General features: G+C 47.1%; 1 protein-coding gene and 3 pseudogenes across 1 annotated transcript; 1 reads left to right on the top strand and 3 right to left on the bottom strand.

Annotated features, from left to right (window-relative positions):
* The first annotated feature begins 498 nt into the window (after nt 1–498).
* On the top strand, nt 499–4094 carry THE1 (protein kinase family protein). Its single transcript, XM_086514450.1, has one exon. The coding sequence runs from the start codon at nt 863–865 to the stop codon at nt 3443–3445; it is 2583 nt and encodes an 860-aa protein (XP_086370576.1). The 5' UTR covers nt 499–862; the 3' UTR covers nt 3446–4094.
* Nucleotides 4095–9278: 5184 nt separating this feature from the next.
* Nucleotides 9279–9824, bottom strand: LOC147455794 (uncharacterized; annotated as a pseudogene).
* A 2912-nt stretch (nt 9825–12736) lies between these two features.
* LOC147455793 (uncharacterized) lies at nt 12737–15010 on the bottom strand (annotated as a pseudogene).
* A 301-nt stretch (nt 15011–15311) lies between these two features.
* On the bottom strand, nt 15312–15859 carry LOC147455792 (uncharacterized; annotated as a pseudogene).
* Between the last annotated feature and the right edge of the window lie 1986 nt (nt 15860–17845).

The following is a 17845-nucleotide window of genomic DNA, read 5'->3' as shown; positions in this document are numbered from 1 at the left end:
GAACACTACGTGCACATGCACCTTCAGAGGGCCTATAAAACAACCCTTGAAGCACCACATAGGTGTACATCCACTGGTTGAACATGCAAACATAACACATATACACGGAACCACAACCGCAACCACTTGTTGGTATGAACAACCTCTCCAGTCCCCCCATCGCTTTCTCTTCTTTGTGTACAATAGTCCAGACATTCTCCAACATAACAACCCCGACACACTGGATAGTTGGGTCTCTCACCACACACTTGCACACACAAACGCTCCCTTACATGTCAGGAAAGCCACGTGCGAGACCCCTCTCAATGACGTGGACTTAATAACCTACGTGGAGGAACTTCTTACAGGGCTGTTGGTTGAGACATAAAGAGCCAAGCAATCAAATTTACCTCTCTCAATGACGTGGACTTACTGACCTACGTGGAGAACCTCTTACAGAGCCAAGCAATCAAATTTACCTCCCGCTCCGCCACGGTGGCATACGCCTCTGTCTCCTTGCAAACCAGGGCGGGGTGCAACTTCATTGCTTCTCCCAGCCGGAGAGCGAAGACCCAGAAGTGAGAGAAGAGAGAGAGGGAGTATTGTTCCCCTCTGCGTGTGTGCATGAGAGAGAGAGAAAGAGAGAAAGTTCCGCCTCTCTGAGAATGTGTGTGACTGGTATTCTTCTCTGTATGTGTTTGAGCGTGTAGCTTGAGAGCCCGCATCAGAGATCTGCAGGAGGTCGATCTTCTACGGGCGACGTGTATTTTTGGCAAGAGAGAGAATGATGCAGATGTAGCAAGAGTCCACCCCTTGTCTTCTGGCACTCACATTTCAGCAATCTCCACTTTCTTTCGCCGTTGGGCAGCTACGGAGCTCCCTAATGAAGCTGGGGCACCAAATGGGAGGCCCTTTGCCCTTTATCTTCTTGCTCACGGTGATGCACCTGCCCTGCCTCCCTCTGTTTCACGCGCAGAGCACCTACACACCCAAAGATGTCTTCCTCATAGATTGTGGCTCTTCCACTAACACAACCGTCGATGGGAGGACATTCACTGCTGACTCTGCAGATTCATCCCTCCTCTCAAGCTCGGTGCATTCTGTTGCTGCCTCTACTTCGGCCCGCACTGCTGCCTCCCCTGTTCTCGCCACGGCGCGCATCTTCCCTAATTCCTCGTCATACACATTCCCTGTCTCGCCGTCGCGCTTCTGGATTCGGCTCTACTTCTACCCTTTCTCCTTTAACGCATACGACCTCAATTCTGCTGTCTTTTCTGTTGTTGCTAATGGGTTTACACTACTGTCTGATGTGCATGTTACCTCGTCCATACAGAATTCCAACTCTGTGTTTCTCTTCAAAGAGTACTCTGTCAATGTGTCTTCAACCACACTCACTGTCTCATTTGAGCCTGCCATGGGCTCCTATGCCTTCATCAATGCACTTGAAGTAGTCTCTATGCCTTCTGACATCCTCGTCGACAACTCGAGCCCTCTTGGCATGAACTCGCCGGAGCCTCTCGGTATGGAATCAACAGCTGCTGAATGCATGTACAGAATCAATGTGGGCGGTCCGGCCGTATCACCAAGCAATGATTCTACTGGTCTTTTTCGCACATGGGCAGCGAACGAGACAAACTTGTTCTCTACGGCCGGAGTGAGGAATGTCTCGACGAGTCGCAATGCGATTGTCTACACGCCGCCCCTACCTACATACATTGCACCCCCTGTCGTATATAGCACAGCTCTGCAGATGGAGGATAATCAAATGCCGGACAACTCTTTCAATATTTCATGGGTATTTTCTGTGGATCCCGAGTTTGTCTACGTTGTGCGTTTACATCTATGTGAGATTTATTTTAGCACAGCCGGTGTCCGGATATTTGAAATCTACCTTCAGAACCAGACCGCCTATCACTCGATCGATCTTGTTTATACCAAAGGTGCAGCTCATGCATATTACAGAGACTTCACTGTTAATTCTTCGGCCGGCATTTCGAGTCTATGGATCCAGATAGGTCCGACCCCAAATGCTGCAGTATCAAACAATAATGCAATCTTGAATGGCATTGAAATATGGAAGCTTAACAATTCTGCTGGCAGTTTGGATGGAGCCATGGTACTACCCGCCTCACGGTCAGGCTCTAGCAGGTTCAAGATTGTGCCCATTGTCGGTGGTGCCAGTGCGGGTGTGGTAGCTATGGTTCTTATCGTTGTAGGCCTTCTTGTTTTCTGCCGCAAAAAATCCAAGGTCTACAAGCACTCACCATCCGCATGGTTGCCTTTACCCATACACGGTGGGAACTCTGCAAGCATGGCAAGCAAGGTTTCCACTGTTTCTCACAAAAGTGGCACTGGTAGTTATGTCTCATCGGTGCCCTCAAGCTTGGGCCGCCAGTTTAGCTTTGCAGAAATTTTGGAAGCTACAAACAATTTTGATGAAGCTCAGGTGCTTGGAGTTGGAGGGTTTGGCAAGGTTTTCAAAGGCATGACGGATGAGGGAACTAAAGTTGCAGTAAAGAGGGGGAATCCAAGATCAGAGCAAGGGATAACTGAATTTCAAACAGAAATCGACATGTTGTCAAAGCTCCGCCATAGGCATCTTGTCTCCCTTATTGGGTATTGTGATGAAAATTGTGAGATGATTTTGGTGTATGAATATATGGCAAATGGGCCTCTCAGAAGCCATTTATATGGCACTGACTTACCCCCATTGTCATGGAGGCAAAGACTAGACATCTGCATTGGTGCAGCAAGAGGCCTTCATTATCTTCACACGGGAGCTGCACAAGGCATCATTCACAGAGATGTGAAGACGACCAACATACTCTTGGATGAAAATTTGGTCGCCAAAGTTTCAGACTTTGGATTGTCGAAAACAGGGCCGACTCTCGATCGGACTCATGTGAGCACTGCCGTAAAGGGAAGCTTTGGCTATCTTGATCCCGAATACTTTAGAAGGCAACAATTGACAGAGAAGTCGGATGTATACTCATTTGGTGTGGTTTTGATGGAGGTGCTATGTGCGCGTCCTGCGATCAACCCAGCTCTTCCTAGGGATCAAGTGAATATAGCAGAGTGGGCCATGCATTGGCAGAAGATGGGGCTTCTTGACCAGATAGTGGATCCACATTTGGCGGGCACCATCAACACTAACTCTTTAAGGAAGTATGGGGAGACAGCTGAGAAGTGCTTAGCTGAGCAGGGCATCGACAGGCCGGCAATGGGTGATGTGCTTTGGAACTTGGAGTATGCTTTGCAGCTACAAGAGACAGCTATGGCTGGTGCAATGGATGAGGACAGCCGCAACCAAATTTTGGAGCTTCCGATACGACTTCCGGCTCAAGAGCATTGGGACACAAGTGGGGCAGGGGGTCATAGCATGAATAGTATGGCAAGTGAAGAGGACTCGGAAGATGCGACTGCCAGCGCTCTGTTTTCGCAGCTAGTCAACCCGCAAGGCAGGTAGAGAGTGAAAGTTGATGTCTACGCAGAGTTTCAAGTGCAAGAGGTGCCTCTGTCACAGAGTCGATCACATTGTAAAGAATGCACGATGACATCTGCCCAAAGGTAACACATGATCACTCTTAGCTTGTGTATTTTAGGCCAGCTCTTTTTCAATGGGCATCTGCGGCTAATTGAGCTCTTGCGGTGGATGTCCAAAGAGCACATTCATTGTAAGGCCTTGTGAGCTCGGAATGTGCGTATAGCAATGTCTTCTCACGCTTTGTTTGTCAAATGACAGCCCTTGTCAAGGAGATTATGGCTCTAAAAGTGCCTAAAAGATTTTGCTCTGTGATTTGTTGATTTTCCTGAAGGATTGGAATTCTGACAGTATGGTCCTAACATGAAGCACATGAACTATAATCAGTGAGATATTAATCTCGACTGCGAATTTTGGGGCCTAGTAACACTGAAATCTCTTTTGGGTAGTGCCAAATAGGTGTCCTTCAAAAGTGTTTTTGGTACTGAATGTAGTATGTCTGATGGTTGGGTTGGGCTTGATAGATGTGGATGGGCCCTCCACTTAGTGACCTGAAAAAGGGCTTTGGAATAAGTTTCTCTTGGGCGATCCAGCTAATAAGACTCAATACTCACTGGTGTTTGGGAAAAAGGAACTAATCATTGTCCTATCGAGACACAAGTTCTTTACATGCTTTTTCATAGAGGAAATATAACTATTTTGCTATGTTTTCACATTAATTTGCTCAAACTTGAAGTTTCATTTTTATTTTTCGTTCTCTCGATCCTAATTGGAATTAAAGAGTTCTCGATCCTAATTGGAATTATTGAGGTTTCAAGCCGACAAATGATCACTAAAAGTCAGCAACGGGAGCGAAAAAGTTTTGTTTCTGCATCAGGCTTTTGAAGGTGTATATTGATGGACTTTTCCCAATCAGTGATGCATTGTAGCAATGCATACTAGACTTCAAATTGGTATGATTTTCATTGAAAGGATGTTGATGGTTCTGCTAGTATTTTCGTCAGAAGGTTTGCGATGGTTTTGCGAGTATTTACAGGTTCTGGTTGGGTCATGCTGATTTTGTAATTTTGCAAATGAGGAACATAAGAAGAGTTTGCCCTTGGTATGATTATTCTCTTGAATCAGTGGAAGCTTGGTGCGTGTTTGGTTGGGGGGGGGGGCGGTGGGGTGTTCTTTCCACATGGGAGAAGAGCTTTTGAGCTGTCAAGAAGCTTCTTTTTGGGTTTCATTGCTCTTTTCTTGGGCCCTTGCTTTGATGTTTTGATGTTGCTTTAAGGTTAAGTATGAGCTGTCCAAGAAAAGGGTTTGTCCACTGGGTTACCACTTTCAAATGGGAACTGGATCTGATGCATCATTGTAAAGTGACTTGACACTTAAGTTCAATTAAAAGGCAAGTATGGGTGTCAATTTTGCGTTGACATCTTAGTGTGTGCTTGGCAAATCACTAGTTTTTTTAGATTATTGAGTGATTAGTGTAAAGAGAGAGAGAGAGAGAGAGAGAGAGTGAGAGAGTGATGTATGTGTGTGCTAATAAGAGTCCTAGGGCCTTTTGTTCAACCAAGTGTAGCGTTTGCGTGCAAAGGTGGGATTTTGTTTTCCACTTAGGGCTTTTTGACACCGTGAAAGTGTGAAAGGCACTCATTATAAGTGATTAGTAGACTCTTCAACACTCCCCATTTATTTGACTTTCCTTCAAACTTTCAAGGCTAAGATTCTTTTCACATTTGTCCAAAGGAGCTAGCTTTGTTGGTTGAGTGCTTGACCTGGGTTTGTCGAGTGCAGCCAAACGACCCTGTTGTTGGGGGATGTGTTCGAAATGTGAGTTGGGAAGACACGGGGCCTCTGGCTGTGAGAGGCGTGAGAGAGAGAATAACAAACATTGATAGCTATGGCAATTATCGTAATAAAAAATAAGTTGAGTAAAGCTTTGAGTACAACTTATCCGATAACCAAAGCGGGTCGTGAACGACGTTGTTATTCGGATTAATTGAAAAGTAAAAGTTTAAACTCTCTTTACAAGATTAAGTGAGCCGTCAATAGCTTTGTGACTTATCAATCATGATTAACAAAACTTAAATTGATGATGATGATGACTTCTCTTCGTATCGTTTCAATGGCTCTCATGAGCTCTGCAAAGTTCCTTCTCTGATTGCCAAAAAATTGCCTCCTTCAAATGCCTTCGAGAGCTTCGTAAAGCTCTTGCTCTCTGATGTTCTCCTTTCAATCCCTTCCTTCTTTTCTCTTGCTTAATTCACTGAGTCGGGGAGAGAATGTGAACTTAGTCCATCTTTATTGCCTCACACTCCTCTTCCTCTATTGCTCTTTTCATGCCCAATTTCCTCCTCCCTCCTTCGTGGCTCCTCTCTCCAAGGTCGAGAGAGAGAGATCGAAAAAGATCTCCTCGTTACCTTCATACTTTTTCTTCACGGTCTTTTCCCTTGTGTTTTTTTCTCCTCTTCTTCTTTTTCTTTTCTTTCCCCTTCTTTCTTTCCTCTTCTTCTTCTTCTTTCTTTTCTTTCTTCCTTCTTTTTCTTTTCTTTCCTTTCTTTCCCCTTCTTCTTTCTCCTTTCTTTTTCTTCCTCTTCTTCTTCCCATCGCCTTCCTCCTCCTCTCTTTTTTTTTTTCCCTTTTTCCCTTCTTTGCTTGACTTGGCCACTTCTAAAAAAATATCTTCTTAATGCTTGCTTTTGAAGAGGGGTAAAGACGGTGCCATCATTGTCCTGTGTATTTCTTTATAAAAAAAAACCACTTAATGATTATTGAGCTTGAGCTCATGGACAACTGGCTTCTCTTGGGTGGCTTTTGGATGCTTATGGGCGGCCATGCTCAAAGGGAACCACATTGAACATACGCATCAACTAGGGCACCACATTTGGTGTATACATCAACTAAAGCCTCACCAACCACAACATTCTAACCAACGTCCCACTGCCAACATTCTAACCAACTTCCCGTTGCCATGTTGGGCAGTAATTACATATCAACCACCGTAGTGCCGAGCACAAGCCCATTGGCATATCGTGCTATCAATGCACTGCAGAGATGACATTCCAGACAAGATTCCTAGAGCACTTATTGATCTATTAAGTGCACAATATTCTTGAACCTGGCTGAAGTTCTAAAACACCCAAATGGAACATTGATCGAGGCGATCGAGCTGGTGGGAAACTGGCCTCCAATGAAACTTTAATGGACAATATCTTGGCAACTAGAACTTCAATTGCCAATCTGAAAGGACCGACATGCTCCATATGATAAGCACTTCATGTCGCATATGGCATACATTTAGCATTGAGCTAGTTTGTTATCAAACCTTGAGAGAAGTAATGCCATAAAATCTAATATTTAACTAGCCCAAATGGTTTCTTATATTAATTTAATCATTTAATGTGGGAGAATAAAAACAAGAGCTAGAATATAGACACGTGCTTATGGATCTATCTCAACATGGGACCAAAGTCAATGGGTCCAAATGAGAGATGGTCTGTCAATAAGGAATGCTAGCTAATGGAGCTTGAAAGACCTTAAGGTTAGCTTCATTAAAGACCTCCAAAGGTTAGTGTTAAAACCTCCTTAGATCTAGGACCTTAGGCAAGCTAGGCCTGAGCTTGAAGTGGGAACCCGGTCCAAGCTTGAGGTGTTTGTCGTGCTTGCTAAGTAAAGTGCTTGAGGTGCTTGTCATGTTTTATGACTAAGGTGCTTGAGGGGCTTCATGACTAAGGTGCTCAAGGGGGTGAGGTGTTCTAAAGTCAACATGATCCCTACAAGAATGGAGGCGAGTCCTAAAGCTAGGGACATGAGAGAGAATACACACACACACACACTCACTTAAGGCAAGCCCAAGACCTAAGAAGTAAGGACACATGTCAAGCACCTACACATGCTGCCCTTATGTAGTGCCTAAAACCTATTGACTGAGAATTCAATTAAATTAATTGTTTAAGCATTTTCCAAACCGTCTCTCTCAAAGGGGAAAGGAGGACACTTGTCCAAATGCTATCATGGTTTTTTGATATGCCTATTGCATGTGATTGGCTAGTCTAGAAAAGGTTCAATCAACTTCAAGCTTGAGCTAGGAAGAGGGATCGATCCAAGCAAGGAGGTGGGTAGCTTGACTATTTACTCTCTCTCTCTCTCTCTCTCTCTCTCTCTCTCTCTCTCTCTCTTATACACACACACACACACATACACACACACACACATACATTTCTCATGGTGTGTTGAGAAAGAACTCCATCTTCTTCTCCAAGCTTGAGAAGTTGAGAGCCTACACCAACAACTCTTGTCTATTTCACTTTGTTTTATAAGACTAGTTCTCTTTTTATTGTGCACAAATTTAAGTACTATGCATACTTAGAATCATGTTTGTGATGACGATGTCTCTCAAACACCAAGTAGAATTTGCCACTCTACTTTGGGAATATAATATGGACTCAAGAGATGGCATGCTTGTGGCAGCTAAGTCTCCCAAGCATCAAATGGATTAATCATCCATTTTGGAATGTCATAGGGTAAAAAGGGATCCTCTACTCGCTAAGAAACATAGACTAATGACTAAGGCTTTATCTCCTCTACTTCATAGTCAAGGATGACTATGATTTTGAGAGAGGTTATGTCATAAAATCTATTATCTAACTACAAACCAAATGATTTTCTCATATTAAACTGATCATTTAATGTGGGAGAATAAACGGGAACAAGAGTTAGAATATAGACATGTGCTTATGTCAGTCCGTAACGTTTCTTACACAAAAGACTAGGTTATCCTATTATAAGCTTTGTCAAGGTCCAATTGGAGGAGGACACATTCTTGTTTCTTGAACTTAGCATATTCTATACCAATCATGGCCGTCAGGATGTTGTCGTAGATTGATCTACCTTTAATAAATCCATGTTGATGAGGAGAGATAGCACCAGTCAACACTGGGGACATCCGTTTAGCAATGAGTGGCTAATACCTTGTACACCACAATCATCATAGTAATTGGTCTCCAATGTTTGAATGGGGAGCAAGCAAGTTGGTTGGGGATGAGTTTAATGAGCCCTTTCTTTACCCCCGGTTCAAGCGTACCTTTTGTAAAGGCTCTGTTGACCATATGCAGGAACGACGAGCCCATATCTTTCCAGAATTCTTAACAAAACTCAGCCGTAATCCCATCCCACCCTAGCGACTTCTCTTTACCCAGTTTTTTAAGAGTTCTCCACCAAGGTAAAGGGCCTTTCGAGAAAATTCGCTTGGTCAGGATCAACTAAGGTTGGGGTGGCCGAGAAAATCCTTGTTCTGGCTTCACTGATTATGTGTTCCTTTCCGATAATTTGGGTGAGGTGATCTAACATAACTTTTGCCCATCTCATCACCTTGCTGGTCGATCAAGGAGGAGATGGTAGTCTGCCGCTTTCTTACCTTGATCGTATGGGGTGTTTTTGTCGATATCTTTCGTTTTGAGGTGGTTTTCCTTGGCTTGAAGCCTAAGGATATTTTCTTGTGGAAACATTTTTGTGAAATCAATGTTTTGATTATCAATATTTTATTTGATGATCGTGGATGCTACTGTTACGGGACCCTGAAGAGCGGCCCGTAAATGGAACTTAGGGGCCGCGCGCGTTCGCCGATCCTTCACCTGAACACAAGTTAGCCGACTTCACAACAAGTTGAGCAAGTATTTCAAAGGGACGCGCGAGACAAGATTGTTGAAACAAGCCCGTGACGGGCGCTTTGTATTGATTCAAAAAGTTGATTACAAAAAGGGACGGAGGCCTCTCCAGCGCCTCTGAAGACTGGGTTAACCTAACTCCAACCTAGAATGGGTAAATGGTTTTATGGACGTGAGGACTGCCACCCCGGCTCCGGTTGAACAACCGGCCCCCTCTTGGCTACCCCGGCAGGATGCGCACGGTTCACCAAGAGTGGAGTACTACTCCCTTATAAGTCCTTTAATTCGGGGCGCTCAGGCAAACCACCCAAGCCCCAAGGCCTTGAGGTAGAAATCCCTCTCAAGGAGTCACCGTCGGTCCCGTCCAGGAGCCGCGGTTCCAAAATCTGATCAAAATGCCGAAACGGCCCCGCGGTTGCGTCCCGGGCCGTTTTGGTCCACGGGACCCCCGGGGACCCGGCCACGGCCCAAGCGGGGCTCTTACTTGCATAGAGTCTTTCGGGGGCTCCCGGAGTCATGTTTTGTCCACAGGAGCGACGGGTCCACGAGTCGTCATATCGGCCCGCGGGGAGCATGGCCGCGGAGAGGGGCAATTCACCAAACGGGGCCTCGGTCCCCCTCAAGTGCCGTCCACGGTGAGAAGTTAGGTTAGCGGGAGTTAGGTTAGAAATGGGAACGTGGACCGCCGGGCCGCATGAGGGACAGCCCATGTGGGGGCGCTAGGGGCAAGGAGGGACCGCCGGCGCACGTGGGAAAAAGTTCCCTCTCACGAGGATCCCAACATTCTCCCCCCCCTCAAGGAACTTGACATCCTCGTCAAGATTGTAAAGCATCTGACCACATAGTGCATACATCGCATAATTGTCGCATAACGCATCTTTATTCTGCTGAAAAAACTGAGCATAACTGTGCTGACAAACTACTGCATCCTATACTACTTGCTGTACATGGTTGTGGTCTTCTATGCCCTAGGCATGTGTTTGAGGTCCGGAATCCTGTAGTACCGAAGCAACAACTGTTTATCCATTGCAATGACTCTATCTTCTGGCACCCAAGTGCAATCTGACATTGGCCGCCCTCTCCACTTGACATAGAACTCTAGGTTGTTGCGCCTGAAACGGTGTTTGATGATAATTTCTGGCTCAAAGGGGTTTACTCCTTTGTCTAGTAGAGGTACATGGCGGCCGTATTTCCCATCAACCTGAAATCGTTTGAGTAGGCTGATGTGAAAAACATTGTGGATCTTGACGTTGGAAGGTAGCTCCAGCTTGTAGGAGACGTTGTTGAAATCTTGCAGTACCCGGTATGGACCATAGAAGCGGTGGTTGAATTTGGGTGTTAAGTTTTCGGGAAGGTTGATGTTCTGGGCACTTACCAGCACCAAGTCGCCCTTCTGAAAGAACTCTGTTCGTGCTTTTTCGTTATGTCTGGCTACATACTTATCTTTGTACTTCATCAAGTGCTTTCTGGCTACATCCAAACGTTTCTGCCAAGCCGTCAAAAACTGCTCAGCATCCTGATCTTCTGCATGCATAGTGCCCGAAGCAAGTGCCATGGGCGTAATCACCTCTTTTCCTGTGGCTAGCTTAAATGGGGTGTATCCTGTCCCCGAGTGCACACTGCTATTGTACTGAAACTCAAGGACTTCCAGAAAGTCTGCCCAATCCTTTTGATCTGCTTGGACATAGCAACGGATGTAATCTTCGATGCCTTGATTGATTCGCTCGGTCTGCCCATCTGTTTGGGGGTGATAGGTCGAAGAGAACCTGAGCTGTGTGCCTAGGAGCTTGAATAACTCCAGCCACATGTCGCTTAAGAATCGCCCATCGCGATCCGAAACAATGGCCAGTGGGAGTCCGTGATTCTTGAAGACATGCTTGAAGAAAAGCCGCGCCGTCTGGTAGGCTGTAAGGGGCGGCTTTGCGGGAATGAAGTGCGCCTGCTTTGAAAAGTAGTCCACGATCACGAAGATGGTAGTGAATCCGTGGCTTTCGGGTAAGTCGACAATGAAGTCCATGCTTATCACATCCCAGGGGTGAGATGGTGTAGGCATAGACATCAAAAGCCCTGCCGGCTTTATTCGCTGTGCCTTGACTAGCTGGCATGTTGGGCACGTTCTTACATATTCCACCACATCTTCCTGCATCTTTGGCCAAAAAAAGTGACGGCTTAACCTGTCAAAGGATCTATTTTGCCCACCGTGTCCTGCAACTTTGCAGTCGTGGGTTTCCCAAAGTAGTTTTGCTTTGAGTGTAGGATCATCTGGTACATACACGCGGTTATGAGCATACCATAGCCCATCCCGCAGGTCGAACAGCCCCACGGAAGTCTTGCCTTGTCGCCAACTCTGCATCATCTGTAATACTGCGGGGTCTGTCTTACTGGCCTCGCGGATCTGATCCAGTACTTCATCACTGCTTATTACGCTAACTGCATTAACCTCGAGCATGCGACTGAGGGCATCTGGCATTGCATTCTGCTTGCCCGGCTTATGGATGATTTCTATGTCATATTCTGCTAGCTGATCTTGCCACCGACTCTGTTTGTGAGAGAGCTTAGGTTGTGTCTGGAAATACTTCAGGGAAACATTATCTGTGTATACTTTAGTATGCTTGTCCAATACGTAGTGACGCCATTGGTCAAGACAGTATACCACTGCATACATCTCCTGCTCGTGTGTAGCCCATCTCTTCTGTGGGTCTGTAAACTTCTTCGAAATGTAGGCTACTGGTCTTTCAGCTTGCATTAGTACCCCTCCCAGTGCGATGCGTGAGGCATCGGTGTGAATTTCGAATGGCTTGTCGAATTCTGGGAGTTTAAGTACCGGTAGGGAACACATTACTTGTTTGATGTGCTCAAAAGCTCGTTGGGCTTCATCTGTCCACTTGAACGCTAGCGAACCCTTGGTGGTGTCTGTTATGGGGGCCATGATCTTCGAAAAATCTTTGATGGACTTTCGGCAATACTGAGTGAAAGCCACGAACTCGCGTACCTGTGTAACTGTTCGGGGGGCAGGCCAGTTCACCACGGCCTCAATCTTTTTAGGATCCACGCGAATTCCATCTGCAGTGACCAAGAAGCCCAAGAATTCCACTTCCTGTACTGCGAAGACGCACTTTTCCAGTTTTGCGTACCACTTGCATTCTCTGAGTCTGCGGAGCACCTGACGCACATGCTCTACGTGCTCTTCAAAAGTTTTGCTGTAGATTAGCAGGTCATCCAGGTACACAATGAGGAATTCATCCAGCATGTCGCCGAAATCTGTATCCATTCCAGCTGAGAAGGTAGCTACTCCATTGGTGAGGCCAAAGGGGAGCACTAGCCATTCGTGAGCTCCATACCGCGACCTGAAAGCTGTCTTGTGCACATCTTCATCCACAATCCGAATCTGGTGGTATCCTGATCGCAGATCGACCTTAGTGAAGTATTTTTCCCCTGCCAACCTGTCTGTTAGATCATCCATGTGCGGCAGAGGGTACCTGTTCCGGATGGTTATTTTATTCAGGGCTCTGTAGTCGACGCAGAGCCTGGATGAGCCGTCCTTCTTTGTGACAAAAAGCACCGGGGCCCCGTAAGGGGACTTGCTGGGCCTGATAAAACCTGCTTCAAGTAGTTCTCCTAGTTACTTCTTCAGTTCTTGTAGTTGTGTGGCATCCATTCGATAGGGTGGACGGGCTGGCGGCGAATGGCCAGGCACTAGATCGATCTTGTGGTCCACTGCTCGCTTAGGTGGGAGCCCAGCTGGAAGCCGCGGCGGTACCACGTCCTTGAATTCTTCAATCACCTTGATGATGCGACTATCCCCGATAGTGCACTCTTCGTCTGAATCTGCTAGTGTTACTTTCATCACACAGCAGTGAACCTGGGCCCCTTGTTTGAGAGCCTTCTCTGCTTGCTTTGGTGAGATCCACATTGAGTCTGGGACTAGGTCATCCCAGCTAACTCGAGTCTTCCCTTTTTCCGTTTTCGTCGGCGTTGGTGTCTTAGTTTGAGCTGCGTTCACCTGCCCTCGGGCTTGAGGTGGCACGTAAGGTTGTGGTTTAGGCGGAGCTTTTTCTTGAGTAGTCTTGCGGGCAGGAGGCGTGTCCATAGGTCGGATGATCGGGACAATCACCCCCTTACCATTCATGTCCAACATCAGTTGATTCATGCCCTTGGCATACAACCCCATCACGTAGGAGTCATACCAGGCCAGGCCAAACATCATGTCGTAGGAATCCATGGGTACGACGATGAAGTCCACTTTGGCTCGCCATTCACCTACTTGGACCGCCACATCGTAAGCCATCGCGGTGTTCGAGTCTTCGCCTTGTACGAAGCCCACTGAGATGCTTCGTCCTCCTCCGGGCTTGTAGGTCTTTACTCCCAAGCGTTTGGCACATGATGGTGAGATGAAGTTGTGACTCGCTCCCGAGTCGAGCATCGCCAATTGTGACTGCCCGTTGATCACCGTCTTGACATACATATTTGGGATCGGTTTGATACGAGCTGCTAGGCAGTGTAGAGAAGCTTTGATGGCTCCTACACGGGCCGTCCCTTCGGTAGACTCTTTGTTTCCACTTTCAGACTCTTGTTCCGTGATCTCAGTGATCTGCACTTGTGAAGATCCTGTCCTGTCAGCGTTGGTCTCATTGGCCTAAGCGGAGTGAGCTCGAGACTGAGAGCTAGCTTTGTGACAATCATTATCCCAGTGAGGACCCCCACAGTTACGGCATGGGCGGGAAGGATTCGCCCTCCAAGGCAGCGTCCGTTGAGGGGTCCCTCCAGGCTGGTTCACCGAGAAGTTCCTGCTACTCGACGAACCGCTGTAGCTGCTTGGCGCATTGTTGCGAAAGTTCCCGTACAGTCGGGGCTGGTTTGACAAGCTGCCTGCGGGCTCACTCCTTTGGGGCCCAGCTGAAGACTGATTTTTGTTCGAGTTGGAAGGGGTATTCCCACTTCCCCCAGACTTTGTGTTGGTGGCCCCCTTTCGGCGCAAGTCTGAGTCCACTAGCCTTTCTGCCATGGCCAGCGCTGCCATGTAGTCGGCCGGATTCTGCTTTTCGATCTCCCTACGGGCCCAATCTTTGAGCCCATAGAGGAAACCATGGAGTCTCACTCTCTCCCAAGTCATCTGTTCCACTTTCAGCATGGACTGCCTGTATTTGGACACATACTCCTGCAGCTTGCTTTCGCCTTGGGTGATGGCCCTCCATTCGTCTAAGTGTCTGAAGTCTTCATTCTTCGGAACGAAGTAGTCCCGCATCTCAGCCTTGAGGCGGGTCCATGACATGTAGGGGTTTTTCCTCTCTTCTAGGAGGAACCAACTGTAAGCGTCCTCTGCTAAGAAATGAGACACCACGGATGTCCATAAATGTTCTTCCATTTTGCTTGTGCGGTAGAAACTCTCCGTGTCACGGATCCATTTCTCCAGTATCATTGAGTCCCGTTGACCCGAGTAGGGAGTGGGTTTGATAGGCTTGAAACTCCCCATCCCATCACTCCCACTTGCGGGAGCTCCTGACGTGCTTGCCGGCCCTTTTCCTTTGTCTGCTGTGGCATTCTGAGCATTCAGCAGACTTACCTGTACGAGCTGTTGAACCAGCGCGGCTTGAGACTCTAGTATAGCCTCCCACCTTTCCATTCTGTCATTGCGGGGAGGGTCGTTCCTCTCCCCATGGAATGAGTCTCCATCCGCGTGACTCATTTCGTTGGGTGACGAAGGCGCGGACTCAAACTCTGGCCCGGCTTCGCTGATAGGGTCTAGGCGTTGTAGTCTCCCTTGAGAACGTATCCACCTGGAATACTCCCAAGAGTCAATTACACCGTCCGCTGCGATTTCTTCTAATCTTGCGGCGGGTAGGGGAGTGCTGCTGGAGTCACTTTCGGCGGGTCTTTGTCCCCCTCTGTTAGGCATAGACCAGCTTTTGAATTTCTAGCTCTGATACCAAGTGTTACGGGACCCTGAAGAGCGGCCCGTAAATGGAACTTAGGGGCCGCGCGCGTTCGCCGATCCTTCACCTGAACACAAGTTAGCCGACTTCACAACAAGTTGAGCAAGTATTTCAAAGGGACGCGCGAGACAAGATTGTTGAAACAAGCCCGTGACGGGCGCTTTGTATTGATTCAAAAAGTTGATTACAAAAAGGGACGGAGGCCTCTCCAGCGCCTCTGAAGACTGGGTTAACCTAACTCCAACCTAGAATGGGTAAATGGTTTTATGGACGTGAGGACTGCCACCCCGGCTCTGGTTGAACAATCGGCCCCCTCTTGGCTACCCCGGCAGGATGCGCACGGTTCACCAAGAGTGGAGTACTACTCCCTTATAAGTCCTTTAATTCGGGGCGCTCAGGCAAACCACCCAAGCCCCAAGGCCTTGAGGTAGAAATCCCTCTCAAGGAGTCACCGTCGGTCCCGTCCAGGAGCCGCGGTTCCAAAATCTGATCAAAATGCCGAAACGGCCCCGCGGTTGCGTCTCGGGCCGTTTTGGTCCACGGGACCCCCGGGGACCCGGCCACGGCCCACAAGCGGGGCTCTTACTTGCATAGAGTCTTTCGGGGGCTCCCGGAGTCATGTTTTGTCCACAGGAGCGACGGGTCCACGAGTCGTCATATCGGCCCGCGGGGAGCATGGCCGCGGAGAGGGGCAATTCACCAAACGGGGCCTCGGTCCCCCTCAAGTGCCGTCCACGGTGAGAAATTAGGTTAGCGGGAGTTAGGTTAGAAATGGGAACGTGGACCGCCGGGCCGCATGAGGGACAGCCCATGTGGGGGCGCTAGGGGCAAGGAGGGACCGCCGGCGCGCGTGGGAAAAAGTTCCCTCTCACGAGGATCCCAACAGCCACTGGCTCTACTTTTATTTTATTCATTATTAGTGCGTGAGATGCTCTTTGAGATTCCTTCCCTCCTCCTCTGAGGTGAAAGCTTCACTACCCTTGCAAAAGGGTTTTCGAGTTTTGAACCCCCACCAATTCAATGCAAACCCTATCGCTACTCTCGTAACCTAGCGCCGAACTGACTTGCTCGAGAAAGCCTCACATCTAATAAAAGAAAACGCAAATCCTGCTTTCGCATGCTGCATCGCCTTCTCTCTCCTCCACATGCTGCAAGCGGGATGCCCTCCCTTCTGTCCTGCAGCGGCAGTGAACTGCTCCTCGAATGCCACGCACGGGCAGCCTCAATTTTCAAATTTCAAAAAATTGCAAGCTGCAGCAGAATCGACCTTGATTCTCAGCTTACTTTCCTTTAAATCAATTGAATCCCCTACTCTTTCGATTAATCAGTGTTTCATGGACAGCGATGTTTTAAAATTATGGTTACAATAGGTCTTGATTGCCAATGTAGAACCTTTTGTGGACCAAGTGTAGCAATGCTTCTTGCGTACAATGCAGAGAAGACATGAGCTGAGCAACATTGTGATTATGATGTTTAAGGAATCCCTTCTTTTTTTCTAAAGATAAACTCATTAGACTTTTGCAACGTAGTGACTCACTTCATTATAAAAACAAGCCGACTTTGTGTGCAAGGACTTGATAGATGCAAGCACGAAATTTTGATTTTATAATTAAGGTCCTTTTCTTAATCGGAACATATTCTTTTCTTTTTTTTAATACTCATTCAATTGATTGAGTTGAAATAATATAGAAAAAAAAAAGGTGCACGAGTGATTCGTTCGGGTGCTTGCATCTGATGCAAGACCCTTTGGAAAGACTCCTAGCTTTGGCTTTGTCACCGCTCGGAATGAATCCAAACAAAACCCTTTAAAGAAAGACTTTGTCTCTTTCATCACACTTGGCCCTCCAAATATTCCCAAGAACTTGGTCCCAATCTTTTGCCGCCCACTTTTTGGACAAAATTGTGTTGAGGTGACCAATCCACTCGAGGCAAAGCATAGCTCTTTGTAGATAGTCTTAGTTTGGGCGAGTTAAACAGTCTCTCTCTTGGCTACTTCCACGCTTTCCAATCTAGCGATGTTGAGCAGGGCGGAAGGGTTGGGGTTGAAACTTTTTCTAGAAGCCTTCTGATGAGGACTTCCTCCTGGAGCGTTAGGTTCCAACAGACATTTAGATGTGCTACAATTTGCCAATCCCCTTTTTGTTCATTCCACGAAGCATCCAAGGAACCAAGGCCCTTGTTACTCAAATTCATGTCAATGCCTAGCCAATGGTTATCAAGGCTCAAATCTTAAACAATTGGGCCCCACAGAGACCAATGCCTAGCCGTCCCTTTCCAATATCTAATTTCCTCTTTCCACTTGAGTGCACAGCAACTTTACAACTTTTTTCAATAAACTGTCCAATAAAGCCCCCTACTTGAGCCTTCATTCCAGAGGGGGGAAGGAGTCTCTTTTGGAGGCTGAGATTGGACCATATGCCATCTTTGGATTTCATGCTGTCTTCCATCAACATTTCCCTTGCCATGATAGCCTAGCTCTCATTAGAATTGGCAAGGGTGCATAAGAATTTAGCACATAAAGCTAGGTCATGAGTAATAGGGTCTATTATGCCCAGTCCACCCTAAGCTTTCGAGATGGCGATAGCTGTCCATTTATCCCATTGCCAAGGTCTACCATCAATCAGCTTATTCCTCCATAGGAATTCCTTAATTGGTTTCAAAATAGCGCTCCAGTTCCTCTGGGATAATTATAGGAGATGTGATGAGTACGTTAAATACACGATGAAGAAGGTATTAATTATCGTAGCTCTGCAATGGAAGGGAATCATGATGAACTCCCAACGCTTCATTTTCTTTTT

This window comes from Adiantum capillus-veneris, chromosome 6 (assembly GCF_014529385.1).
Source record: "Adiantum capillus-veneris isolate H3 chromosome 6, ASM1452938v2, whole genome shotgun sequence".
NCBI lineage: Eukaryota > Viridiplantae > Streptophyta > Polypodiopsida > Polypodiales > Pteridaceae > Adiantum > Adiantum capillus-veneris.
Note: the sequence above shows the minus strand (reverse complement) of the source record. Positions and strands in the feature narration are given on the sequence as shown.